Here is a 13,941-nt window from a genome sequence, read left to right as displayed (position 1 = left end):
GCCTACTGCAGAAGCTAGTTTGCCAATACAATAAAACAGTTCGCGTTCAAAATTTTTACGATTTTTGAATTTAGATTGCAATCCATCTCTTATATTATCTAGAATGGGATCCATATACGGGGTTATATTTGATCCTACCTCGAATGCAATATCACCAATTGAAACCAATATATACGATTTGTCTGATAGGTTGGCACTGCTTGCATTTAAATTCTTTAATACCATTAAAAAATGAACCATTGTTTGATCTAGATATTTATTGGTAAAAATTTGGGGCTCAAATGATGCCAGTAGCGGAAGAATAGCATATACTTCTTTTCTGATAACATCATATTTATGGTCTTTATATTTCATTGTAGAGTGGTATATTTCATCGTATTTTGAGTTTAAAAAGGAACCTCGTAGTACTAACAATTCCCTATAAACCAGTAAAGTCGCATGAATAGCTTCATTTGTATTTAAAGTTAGTCCATAGACACAACCTTTAAATAAACGTTCGTACCACTGCTTTGTTAAAATTGAATCTCTATGTTGGATAATTGATAAACATTTACCTAGGGTTACAGCTGCATCCGATCTGATAACCAATTTTGTATCTCTTAATGCTCTCCAAATATTGTCTAAAATAGAATTAATGTAAGGATATAATAAATATGGAGAATTATTTGCCAATGCTGTTACAATTAATAAAGATGCATGTTTTCTGAATTCTTGCTTCGAACTGGAGGAAGAATTTTCTGGCGAGGTTGTTAGCCATTCAATACATGTTTTAACCTCGAATTCGACAAAATCCGAAGTTAAGGTACCACCAGGGATGGCTAATTTACCTAAGGTAGTTGCCGCTAAACGCATTACTTCAATATCATTGGAAGGGATCAAAACACGAAGATAATTAGCTAATCTTGAAGTTTGATTTGGTAGTTCTTCTGTATGTACATAAAATCCAATCAAAGTATCTACAGCTAAAATACCACCAATTTTTTCATTGACATCAGATCCGTGAATTAACTCGAATATTTTATTATTTAACACATTACTAAATCTTTGGAACTGTTCAGTTGAAACCTCACGCGCTAGAGAAATGAGAGAATTCTTTAATTCGTAGGATGCCTGTAATCGTTCTTGATTAGATGGACTTCTTAGCTTATCAAAAATCACATTAAAGGTTGCAAACGTAGTTTCTAAATCAGCCATGGATGGATCCGATTCACTGAAACCTTTACCATCACCATCGGCACCACTAGCAGCCCTAGTATCATTTCCAGCAGCTGAAGTAACACCATCTACAGCTTCTGCTGTAGATATTTCATCATCAAGATGTATATTCGGATTTAACTTCTTCCTATTATGGCGACGACTTTCTGCTTTCTTCCTAAGGGATAACATCTAGTATAACAGTTTCTTGATCACCTTCAACCAATAATAACTTCTAACCTATACGTAAGTGGGATAAGAATAAGTTCCCAACTCTTGGTTGTTAGTACCCCTTTTATATACCAATTGCTATTCTTAAGAACCTTTCAGTTCCTAGCTGATTAGGTCATTTTAATCAATTTTGAAATTCTGTTATTATTTAGTAACCAGAGATATTATCAAATCATTAACTACGATATGTGACTTTAATTATGATAATGACAGTATTTAGGAATTACCTATAACAAAGGCTGATTTACTCAAGGAACTGTCAATTCTGTCAGTTTATCAGCACTCGATCATAATGATATTATGCTTATTATTTGATTCTTCCACCCATATCTCTTATGTTTATTAGTTTTGGCAGAAACAGCAAAATCTCGTGACACATGAACTAAAGAGTACATGTAATAATAACGACTTCTTTTGAAGGATTGTCGAAGCAACGTGTGTTTGAGGAAAATGGTCTATGAACTTTTAATGTAAAATGTCTTCAACATGATTGTTCAATGAACTTTAGGTTTCGCTCTCTCAACATTTTTTAACAAAATGTTGAAATAGAATTTTGAAAATTCAAAATTCTTAACCATGACATTATCTAAAGACTATCAGACTATAAAATATTACTTTGATTTTATTATAACACTATATCTATACTATACATCAGTATTCATCCTTGCCACTAATGATGACATTATCAATTTTTAAGATCATTCTACATAATTGAGTGGCCAATAAGATTTGTTGTTTCTTACCGATGAATGGATCAACTACAAATAATTCTTTCATATCACTTGTACCTTTACCCAAACAATCAACACCTATAAATGAAGTCTTTTCTTTAATTTGTTTACTCTTTAATGCTGATAATGTTGCGATTGGATCTAGACCTGAGTTTTCTGCTAAAGTCATTGGGACGGTATCAAGGGCTTGTGAGAAAGCACGGAATGCATATTGGTCGATACCTTTTTGTCTGTCTGCTTCTTCAGAAACAGCAATGGACATAGTAATTTCTGCTGCACCACCACCGTATACAACACGAGAGTCTCTAACCAAGTTACGTACAACACATAAAGAATCGTGTAACGCACGCTTAGCTTCATCTACTATCATTTTACTTGAACCACGAATAAAACATGTTACTGTCTTTGATGAGGTACCTTCTTGTTCGATAACCAACATTTTATCCTTTGTGGTACCAAATTCTAACTCATGAATTCTTTTACATGAACCTAATTTATCATTTGATAAATCTTGGAAACGAGGAACTATTCTACCTGATGTAGCAATGGCAATGTGTTCTAATTCTTGTCCACCGACCCATCTCACAGCTGGTAGATCATTTTGTAATAATAAGTGGTTTGCTTCATCATCAAAACCCCATTGGCAGATAACAACATCTGCACCAGCTTCTTTCACGTAGTTTATCATTTCTTTGAATTTATCTTGTTCATAATTTTGTAATTTTTCGTATTCTTCAACGGTAGAAATATCTAACTTATGCTTTGTTTTTGGTTTTGGTGGTTCAAATGGACATGTCAATATGGCTAATTTAACATCTGATTTACCATCCTTTGGAGTAACTTCTTTAGGCATCTGTGGATGAGAGAAATCTTTATCTAAAATAACACCGTTGATCAATTGTGAATCATCTAAAGAACCACCCACTCTACCTTCCATTTTGATCAAGTCGAAATGAACGTCCTTTCTGTTTTTATCCATAACTTGTAAAACTGCATCTACTGCCATTTTAGCAAATTTATCATGATTCTTAGAAACAATTTTAGAACCTAGGGAAGTCTTAGAAGCCTTAAATAGGTAATCATTGAAAAGATCGCTATCAATAGCAACATCGTCAGTGGTACCTTCCAAATGTGCAATAGCCAATTTAGCGGCTTCGTCGAACCCATTGGCAATCTTTATAGGATGAATACCTTTTTCAATCAATTCTAAAGCTTGATCTAACAAGGCACTTGCCAAGACTACAACCCCAGTGGTACCATCACCAATTTCATCATCTTGAGATTTAGATAATTGGACTAACAATTTAGCTACTTCATTATCTAGTTCCATCTGTGATAAGATGGTAGCACCATCATTGGTAATTGTAATATCACCATCTGGTGAAATCAAAATTTTATCTAAACCTCTTGGACCTAATGAAGTTTTAATAATAGAAGCGACTGATCTAGCAGCCAATATATGAGACTTCTTAGCCTCGATACCATGTTGTCTCTTCTTATTACCTTGATCTCTAACAATAATAAAAGGTCTACCCATTTCATCTTGAGCAACAATAGCATTAGACATGTCTGGCATCTCCATAGTCTGTGGTCCCATTTGCGCCATTTTGATCGTTAATATTAGTCGTTTTTTTCCCTAATAATAGTTTCTCCAAGAACAGACAGTCTCAAATCAATCACAAATGCACAGATATACTATAATTCAACTATTCCTTAAGCTCAAATCATCATCATCATCGTCACTTTTAAAACTTTCAATCTTCTTAAACCTTTCCAATTTCTCATCGGCTTTTCGCTTTGTTTGCCACCTCTTAAAAACTTGATCACACTGAACGATATAATAACACACAGGCTATAGATTACATACCTATACATACATCGTAACTCTTACCATACAGCAGGTATAAGCAAGATGCTGGATCATCTATACGTGTCAGATTGTCCTTATTATCGATATTAATGGGATCCCAAACTCAGATATCGGTCAGCCAATGATAGATGTACCTATATATATATATATATATATATATATAATTATTTCTACTTGCAATGCCTTTAACTGGCATCACTGTCATCTAATTTGGTTCTTAACAGAGAACTCCTCCGGTTGCATATTTCAACACAATGCAATATCTGACAGCTGTATTATTCTTCAATATTTTATGGTCATAAAGTGAGTCGATGCATCTTGATTTGATCGCAAACTATCGCAGATATCTTGGATATTTTTCCCACCCAGATTCGATTACAGTGAGTAGCCATGCCATGCTTATAGAAGGATCATTTTGTTCTTCATATCGACATTGCCAATGGAAATGATTGAGTTGCGGTTTGAAAGTTTGTTCTTGTCATTTACAGATGCTCTTGGTGTCCCATTTAAATAGGTATATTATATTTTCTTGGTGGAACGAATGTCCCTAATAAATTTTATCAGAGATTCTTATTCCCAATTCTTCCAATTGCTAGTTATTCTATCCCAGATTAATGATCCCTATCAACTAACGAAATATGTATATCATCAACATCGTTATCGATTTTTTACTGTCCCTTACTCCCATATCTTTCTAGTATCTGTACTATTTGGGTTTCAATCAGGTTAGGCTTTAATCCTGAATTAGAGATACTATCTCCTGAGTATTATAACAAGATTGATAAAGGGACTGGAAACAACCAAGATAAACATTTCCTAGAAAGCTATAGAACGATCTTTTATTATGGCTCATGAAGTTTCAGTAACCGACAGGTTGGTTTATTTGAATTGGCAATCGACTTAAATATGGAACACCACTAATTTACCAACCAAATCTCTCTCTTGTCCCTTTCTTGGACTGACGTATCTTCTCATTTCTACTCTCTAATACCTCTTTGTTCTTTTCTGCATTTCTAATCAAAGAACTCAATTGATTTCTTGTATCATAAACGTTTGTTATCTTAGCAACATCAGGATCTAGTCCTTTATAACTAAACATATCCCCAGTATTCAACTCTGTACTATCATCTTGCACATTTGTATCCTCCTTCTTATCAAGTTTGTTTCTTCCATTCGATCTGTTTGCAATATCATCATCACCTCTAGCATTTAGAACAGTAGCTTTAAATTGGATATCAGCAGAAGCCCAATCTTCTCGGTTATATCCTTTACCAAAAACAGAATCACACATAACACCAGTTCTTGTTCTAGATCGGTTAGCTAGCTGTCTTCTAATTGCTACTATTACACACTCTTGTTGACAGGATTATTCAAATATTAAAGATATTTATTTATATTAGGATACTTTTACCGGAACTTGAATTTAAGAGATGATGACAGGTTGGTCTGTTAAGTAAAATAACAAGCAATATCATAAAAATACCATAAAATTCGTTGCATATATATAAACATAGGTATGTATACATAGATATACATAGATATACATATATATAAATATATTAATTAATTAAATATGACTTGTTCATTATGAAGTGAGTCAAAATAGATGCTATAGTAATGAAATAAAATTATGTTTGACATGGTGTCAATAAAAAAAATTCAAAAGTTAATAATGTGTTCATCAACAATGCTATGCTGGTAATGAGGATATAATTTCTGTATCTGTATTTGTATTTGTATCTAAGTTAGAATCTTGATGAAACTTATTTATTAGAATCCTTTGCTTGTTCATCTAGTAGTATTGGATCTTTCTTGAAAATTTTGTAGACTGAACTTCTATTATTATGATATAAATTCATACCAAAATCATTCAAAGTAAAAGTTTTATTACCTACGAGTCGGTCTGGGATGTCAAATAGTTCAAGGCTTCTTGATGACACACTTTCAGTTAGTTTCCATAGTTTTCTAAGAACTTCTTGGGAAGCTTCTCTACGAATGTCAGATAAAGTTTCATCAGAAAAATCTCTAGATAACATATCCCATAGTTTTCTTTCATGAGAGAACAATAGAGGGTCCTTACCTGGTGCATTTAATCTAGGAGCAACTTCGTTTCTCATAATGTTCAGATATTCACGCTTTTCATTCAATTTCAGTTTTGCATCGTATTGAATTTCAAGTTCTTTAACTCTGAATGAACTGGCACTGTAAGACATGTATAAAATACTGACCAAATCTTCATAGCCGGCCTTTACTAAGTTATAGTAAAAGGTTTTTACATCTGTCAATTTCATTCTTTTTATTGGAGAACTCAACTTCCTTAAATTTGGATACCATGAATATATACTACCACATTTCTTTAAAATGTCAGTTCTAAACCATGCCTTAAACTCTGGAACATATGCTTTGTTTTGATAACCCACATAACCATATTCATCAGGAACTCTATATTCATTATTCAGTATTCTGATAAAATTATTAGGGACAAAAGTAGTGACACCATGGAAGATAGTAGTTCTTAATGGTGACAGTAATTCTAAAGTCGAAAAATGATGATTTCTACAGTTGTAAATTTTCAAATAATCATTCAAAGAATAACGTTGACGAGCTGATAATTTTTTTTCAATACTATTGCCACTGGCAATTGAACGTTCGTTTTTGGCCATTTCATCAATTTTATCAATAATTCTTTTATCAAATCCATTGGATTTTTCATGTGCATATGTTTGCAGTTCATATATACCTAATGAAGCCAAACCTTTTTCTGGGGCTTGAATGTCCAATAAAGTCTTATTCAATTCAATATCTTTAGTGATATTTGATTGAAGCTTCTTGATATAATCTTCCATGTAATGTTTTACAGGTGCCGAAGTCGAAGCCAAACCAGTAATATCGATATATAACCCAGAATCAATATCAACGAATCTAGCATCGATATTGTTTTTACCATTACCATTTGTTCTTACTGTGATTGAGCTACCTATATCGACCAAATATCTACCGTTACCTTCTCTTGGGTCTTCTAACACCAATGTTTGGTTGAAATATTGAGCTAATAAATGCAAATGTTTAATTGGCATTTGTAGATCATAATCATTATCCCAAGGGAAACTGAGACCATCATATAGGTAACCATAAACAGTACCATGAGCTAACCAGGAGATTATACCATTTGCCTTAGTGAATTTTTGAAAGGTTCTAATCATTGCATTTAAACGTTGGAAATATTCTTGGGAATCATCTGGTAGGTCACCATTGAAGAACCTCTTATCACGATGCCAACCTTTACCAGCAAAACTTTTAACGTGATTTGGTTCAGAGAAATATTTTGTAACAAAGACAGGATGCGTATTAAATGAAAATTTCAAACTTTCCAAATATGATTTGTCATGTACATCTAGAGAAGTTTCTGACTCTTCTAATTCTTTGATTTTAGCAACAACATCAAAACGGAAGTCATCTTCATTCAAGTAGACGAAATCGGAATGGAAAGCTGAACGATTACCGCCAATAACATCAACCTCATGATCTTTAGCAAAATCTGATTCGACAAATTTATCAAAAATTGGGTTATGATCAAAGACGTAATCGAATGAACTTTGATTGTTTCTAAAGTCTGGAGTCTCTTCAACTTTCTTTGATTTGAATAGATAATTTGAAGCTTCATCATCTAATTTTGGTGAATGTCTCTCTAAGAAATCATGCAATAGTCCAGATTGAATGATATTTTTAGAGGCTTCTCTTTGTTCAACAGGAATTCTGTAAGATGATTTATCACTGTTTAAAATAGTCATGGACAATGGATGAACCAACGAGGTCATAATATGGTTTCTGGCTTGGATCTGATAAACTTCTGGTCTAACCTTGTCATATAAAGTAGTTACTTTAAATGGACTTTTAAAATCATGATCCTCTGGTCTTTGCAAAGCTAAATTATCTTTACAATAATCATGTAAACTTCCAAAAACGCTAGTGTCACCGACTTTTCTTTCCTTCCTATACCATAACGGTTCATTATATTTTATTCTATCTTTTATAAATAAGAATTCACCCAATTCATCTTCTAGATTAGTTAGTTTCTCTAATTCAAAAGCAGAATCAAAAACGAAATGGCAAGGTATTTTAGTCTTTTTAGCAGCTAATAATTTATTGAAATCATGAGATTCAGCCCAATCATACCAAGCAAATGGTACTTTTGAATTTTTATGTGAAGTCTTCGAATTCATAAAATGGTCCAAATATACTGACCAAATTAATCTTGGGTCATTCTCATAAAAATTCAATTGGTTTATTGAATCGACCCTGGTACCACGGTCAGTACCCATTCTTATGGTTAATAAATCTTTTTGTAATTCATAAGTATCGAACCAACTATAAGAAGAATCGTATTTCAATTTCTTATACAATAATTTACCTAACTGAATATCACTTAATGGTTCGGAGCTGTCACTATAAAGAGCGTTTAAGAACGATAGTGGATCACTCATTAGATTTGACATTGAAGTTCTCTGTTGATGCTCTAAACTTTGTACATGTTGAGGTAAATAATTGATGCCATTATTTAATGAAGCACTACGGCTATTGGTTGACTTATTATTACTGTCATTATCATTTGATGGTAATATCGAGAAAACAATTTTAAATATTATAAATGATGAGATCAACGATAGAATTAATCTTAAGTATCCTCTGCCGACAAAAGGATCAAGCATACGTCTTGGTGACCTGCTATACCTCTTCATCATTATAACTAAAATATGAGTATACGTATGCGATGAAGGGTTAGTTGTTAATGAATATATTAAGAATAAGAATAGCCAACGATAAGAATAAAAGTTAAACAAAGGAAAGAACCAGTTGAGTATTCTCGAATATACTCATCTAGATGCATGGTTGTATAGTCAGTGATATTTATATATCTTTTGATTATATGATAAATAGGTGAGATGCAGTAATTTTTGAAGTATTATCATCAGTGAGGAAGTACCAAATTAGCATTATAATTAGAAATTAAAGTAAAAGTAAGAAATATACCAACAACAAACAGTTTAAAGCATCATTAATAAAATAGTTATGCTGTAGTGGTTAGCATATGTATCATTCTTGATACGTTGATACTTTTCAGTCTCTCTGAACTGAAAAAGGAAGGAAACTAAGCAAGTTGCAGTAAAATCGTCATTTCGAAATAGATACAATTGTTTATTAATATGGTAGGAAACAGTAGGAAGAGGATGGATCGTCTTTGGGATATCCAAGTGTTAATTTTCGAATCGAGGGAAGATATGAACACATATCCATCCATCTCTCTCTATATATCTCTGTCTCTCTTTTTTTTTCCTACCCAGAGAGTGGCATCTACAACCTCATTTTGAAGTTCTGTATAACACTGGTAAAAGAAGCAGATAACTGCCTTCTTTAGCAGAACAAGATCCTAATAAGACCACTGAGCCCTCGAAAGAGTATATAAAGCTACAGGAAATCGATAACCTAATACGCAGAAAGAGAAACCAAAACCTCAATAGGATAGTGAAAGTGGGAGGGTTAAGAGCCAAACAGTCAAATCCAGTATCCTTTCGAACTAGTTATATTAAGAAATGATATGAAAAGAAAAAATTTTCATTTCTTGTTCTTGCTAAACCTAAGTACTAGTTTGAATAGAACTTACCAAGAAAGCCAAGAAACAGTCTGGGCAAAAAGAACATCAGTTATAGAAATATGGCAACAAGAAGGGCAAAACCCACTTGGTGAATTAGTTAACTGATCTTCAATTTCTTGTCGAGGTGCACTCATTCTCTCTGGGTCAGTAGCTTTAAAAGTACCAAGTTTAAGCCAGCTGATGATGACAAGTCAAATATATATATATATCTATCTCTACCTAGCTGCTAATTGTAGCAGTTGGCTGTAAAAATTCTTGGGAAGCGGATAGGTTGTAGTTGGGATACCGTTTTCTACTTGATATTATCTTGAAGTTGATATTGGTTGTATCCGTTCAGTTAGCTATATATTTAGTGGATGGGTACATCCGAAATGGTACTCTTACATTTGATGTTCAACTTCCAGTGAAGAAGAAAGGCTTACTATTCACCCTCTTCATCATCCATATCGACAACCGTATCTCCATCCGTGATAAGTTTTCCACAGGGAAGAGAAGAGAATAGCATTAGTCTTCTGGTTGACAGAGTTGGTATCAGACAAGAAGTGGAATTAGGTTTAAGGAATTCCTATCTGATAGTGGGTGGGATACGGTAGGATCGAGGTTGGTGGGGGATTAGAATTAAAAGTGTAATTTAGAGGTAGAGGCAGAGGTAGAGACAGAGAGAGCAACGTAGCGATATGGATATATTTATATATATATATTTATATATATATAAATATTGTATCGTTAGCTTATTTGCCAAGGAAGAAGCTAAGGTTTCCCGTTATTATAGGTAACTTTTAGTTAGATTTTGGGTGGCTAGGTATCAATCTCTCTAATAACTAACTTTCCTCTTGATACTTGCTTGATTCGTATACTTGACTAGAAGACAATGCAAACCTAGTTATTTACTTTTCTATTTTTATAACAACCTTTGGCTCTGCTTATCGCTAAAAGAAGGTATAGATATTCTATTCAGACTACGTTTTTAGTATTAAAATCTAACTGATTTAATTGTACATACATTTAGATGGGAGGGTTTCTACCGTAACTTTGCTATTATATAAAGATTTAGAATTAAGTGAATACATAAAGGAAAAAAAAACAAAAGACAACAAACATCATTTTAGATGCATTGGATCGATCCTCTCTTGGCTGATTGAGTGGGTACGTTAGTTGCTAGAAGTAGTATTGATTTCTGAGGAAGTTCTATCTTGCTTGGCTATAATCTAATTTAATATAAATTAATTTAATTTAGTTTCTTTTTTGTTGACATGAGAATGAGATTGGGTTAGCAACAATGTGAAAAAGTGCAGACAGCACTCAAGCTACATAATAAAACTCTTCAACTCTTGGTAGTTCAAACCTTCCTTTGTATAGGCGTTGCCTTGGGAAAGGTCAAACATGAAAGGGAGTTTCTGCATATTTCATGTTTTTCAGGGAAAAGGGTGCATGCATGTGTGTGTGTGCCTACAATTGCATTTGAATTTGTATTACTTTATATTTATTTTTGGTATCTCTTAATTTTTTTAGTTATTTTTTAAAGTTTGAAATTTATTATTGTTGTTATTGTTATCACCAAGTCTCTTCGCCTCATTTATCTTCGAATTCTTTGACTTTGGTCTTCAAGACCTCGATCTCTTTGTAAGCATTGCCAAGTTCTTCTTGTAATTTTTCATTGGCACTTGTCAATTGTGAGGCGTTTTGTTCACTTAATAATTTCTGCAAAGTCCACTTTTCGATATTTGCATTTTCTGTTTCTTTTAGTTTTTGAATATATTCTGCAGCTCTTGATAAAATTGCGGCCTTGCTACTCTCTTTGACAGGCAACAAATCACTTAATTTATTAATAGCCATGTTGATATTCTCACGACGTCTACGTTCGACTTCCTTGTGGGAGTCCTTGCGCTGTTGTTTCCATTCAGCGGATCCAGTAGCTGGGGTAGCTTTCTTGGCTCTTCTCACCAGAGCAGAGACACTATTTCCTCCCGTATCTGAACCGTTGCCGGACTCATCTGCATTAGCCTCGTCACCTTCGTTTTGGCTAGCAATGTCATTGTTATGATCGTGATCGTGATCGTGATCATGTTCAGCTTGGTGCTGTTCTTCCTCTTCTTGTTCTCTATTTGATCTGGTCTCATCGTCATCGTTAGAACCAAGATTTTTCTCATCCCCAGCCTCTTCGGATTTGTGACGACGTTTGTTATTACCGCCACGGCCCTCGGCATCATCCTCTTCTTCTTCAGCGTCACCATCACCATCTTCTGGAACATGGTCTGGATCTTTGTCCTCGTCGTCGTCGATATCCTCGTGAGAACGATTGTGTTTTCTGACATCTTCCTCATCGTCGTCATCATAATTTGAATTAGTATTGGCCTCGGTGGCAGCGGTGGCAGCAGCAGCCACAGCAGCAGCAACTGCGGTGCCATCGTTGTTGTTTTCATTCAACAAAGCCTCATCGATATTACCTTCGTCCATTATTTCTTGTTTATGGCGTTTCACATTAGCATCGTCGAACTCACGGTGTCTTTTCTGCATCTTGTCTAAAAATTGGGTAATTGGGTAATTGAGTAAATATATATATATATGTGTGTGTGTGTGTGGGGGAATAGTGTAGTTGTAACAGTGGCTTGTCTAGTGGTTTGGATGTAGACAAATAGTTAAATGGTATGTCTTTTGTATGTATGTGTTCAGCTGACCAACTCAGGATAGGTATGGTTTAAAAAAGAGTTCCAAACGTGATATCCACGTGGAAATCAGAAACATGAAAGATCAAACTTGTGAAAACTTTGAGCTTTTATATGAAGTTGACGACCCATCGTGATACATTTGTTATTTGTCATTTGTCACTCTAGTAGTTGTTGATGGTGTTGATGTTGTTGTTGGGAATATCACGAGAAGGACAAGAGAGCATAGCATAGCATAGCATAGCATAGCTTAATGTACTGTACTGTAATGTAAAATGTCAAAGAGCAGTGGGTATCGTTGAGCGCGTGACAACGTTGTGAGTGAGTGGTGGTTGGTTGGTGCGCGTGTTTGTCTCTGTGTCCGTGTTGCTTTTTGTTGTTTTGTTATTTTTTGGGTGAGAAAAAACGTGACAGAATTGGTTTTTGCTGTTTTGGGCCAGTTTTCGTTTCTTTTCGTTTGTTTTTGTTTTGCCTAACTGGGGAATACGTGCAGACGGAACAGGTGAGCGCATGTGGTGTACGGCTGTTTGATGTTGGTACCGTGCGTGGCCATGTGATTGGGTATCACGTGGTGTATTGTTGTTGGTGGAACGAGAATTAAAATGCAATCGGCACGTGATTGCGATTGTGGGTGGAAGAGGACATCTTGTCGGGTTATTGGTAGCGCTGTTACTCTCTTCTCTCGTTCGCTCTCTCGCTCTCTTGTTTCTTTATACCTTTCAACGAACAGAGGAGCAATGCCCCATCTTAAAATTTATATACACTTTTTGATAATTTATTTCACTTATAACTAACCTTTATCCATATGATATACATGTATATTTGAACATGTACTATCTGTTTAAATACTCTATATTACTAATCTCAATTGTTCAGCTCCAATACAGCCTCATCTCAACACTCCACCTTCCCCCATATGAGAGACTCACAGCTCACTTTTTGCACTGTATGTGCTTCAAACAATAATAGATCTATGGAATCTCACAAAGTACTACAAGAGGCTGGCTATAATGTAAATTCTTACGGTACCGGTTCAGCTGTAAGGTTGCCTGGCTTGTCCATTGACAAACCAAACGTATACCCCTTCGGCACCCCATATAACGATATATATAATGACTTGCTATCACAGTCGGCAGACCGTTATAAATCAAATGGGTTACTACAAATGCTAGATAGAAATAGAAGAATTAAAAAATCTCCAGAAAAATGGCATGAAAATTTTAAAATATTCGATATCATATTCACTTGTGAAGAAAGATGTTTCGATTCTGTAATAGAAGATCTCATGTCAAGAGGTGGTAAACAAAATAAACTAGTCCATGTAATAAACATCGATATTAAAGATGATAATGAAAACGCAAAAACTGGTTCAAAGGCAATCTTAAAATTAGCAGACCTGTTGAACGACTACTTCAATGAAAATAATTCAAACATACTTCTCGAAGATCATATAATAAATATTTTAGAAAATTGGCAATCTTCATATCCAAATTTACCTTGTCTTTACTCACCTGCATATTATTAAATAATTTTATATACTTTAAATTAATTAATACAAGTCATACGCAAAACTCCTCAAGAAATGTTTGGACCTTC

The 13,941-nt window shown here is 34.3% G+C and overlaps 5 protein-coding genes across 5 annotated transcripts in view; 1 reads left to right on the top strand and 4 right to left on the bottom strand.

Moving 5' to 3' along the window:
- The window catches only part of Kpol_1054p51 (uncharacterized protein), a gene marked incomplete at both ends in the record, with an annotated part of 7,377 nt that extends 5,991 nt beyond the window's left edge, over window positions 1-1,386 (bottom strand). The window contains one exon of the mRNA XM_001645812.1: window positions 1-1,386. Within this exon, the coding sequence (XP_001645862.1) occupies window positions 1-1,386 (1,386 nt within the window).
- Window positions 1,387-2,076: 690 nt separating this feature from the next.
- On the bottom strand, window positions 2,077-3,762 carry CCT5 (chaperonin-containing T-complex subunit CCT5; the record flags this gene model as incomplete). Its single annotated transcript, XM_001645811.1, has 1 exon — window positions 2,077-3,762. One exon carries the CDS (start codon window positions 3,760-3,762, stop codon window positions 2,077-2,079), a length of 1,686 nt encoding a protein of 561 aa, XP_001645861.1.
- Window positions 3,763-5,789: 2,027 nt separating this feature from the next.
- Kpol_1054p49 (LicD family protein) lies at window positions 5,790-8,768 on the bottom strand (the record flags this gene model as incomplete). Its single annotated transcript, XM_001645810.1, has 1 exon — window positions 5,790-8,768. One exon carries the CDS (start codon window positions 8,766-8,768, stop codon window positions 5,790-5,792), a length of 2,979 nt encoding a protein of 992 aa, XP_001645860.1.
- A 2,483-nt stretch (window positions 8,769-11,251) lies between these two features.
- CBF1 (Cbf1p) lies at window positions 11,252-12,196 on the bottom strand (the record flags this gene model as incomplete). Its single annotated transcript, XM_001645809.1, has 1 exon — window positions 11,252-12,196. The coding sequence occupies one exon, from the start codon at window positions 12,194-12,196 to the stop codon at window positions 11,252-11,254; it is 945 nt and encodes a 314-aa protein (XP_001645859.1).
- Window positions 12,197-13,261: 1,065 nt separating this feature from the next.
- SSU72 (RNA polymerase II subunit A C-terminal domain phosphatase) lies at window positions 13,262-13,870 on the top strand (the record flags this gene model as incomplete). The annotated part of the gene is made up of 1 exon (XM_001645808.1): window positions 13,262-13,870. The coding sequence occupies one exon, from the start codon at window positions 13,262-13,264 to the stop codon at window positions 13,868-13,870; it is 609 nt and encodes a 202-aa protein (XP_001645858.1).
- Between the last annotated feature and the right edge of the window lie 71 nt (window positions 13,871-13,941).

The sequence above is a fragment of the Vanderwaltozyma polyspora genome, genomic scaffold (assembly GCF_000150035.1).
Source record: "Vanderwaltozyma polyspora DSM 70294 KpolScaffold1054 genomic scaffold, whole genome shotgun sequence".
NCBI classification, from domain to species: Eukaryota; Fungi; Ascomycota; class Saccharomycetes; order Saccharomycetales; family Saccharomycetaceae; genus Vanderwaltozyma; species Vanderwaltozyma polyspora.
The sequence above is the reverse complement of the archived record's forward strand: the minus strand, read 5'-3'. Positions and strand labels throughout refer to the sequence as shown.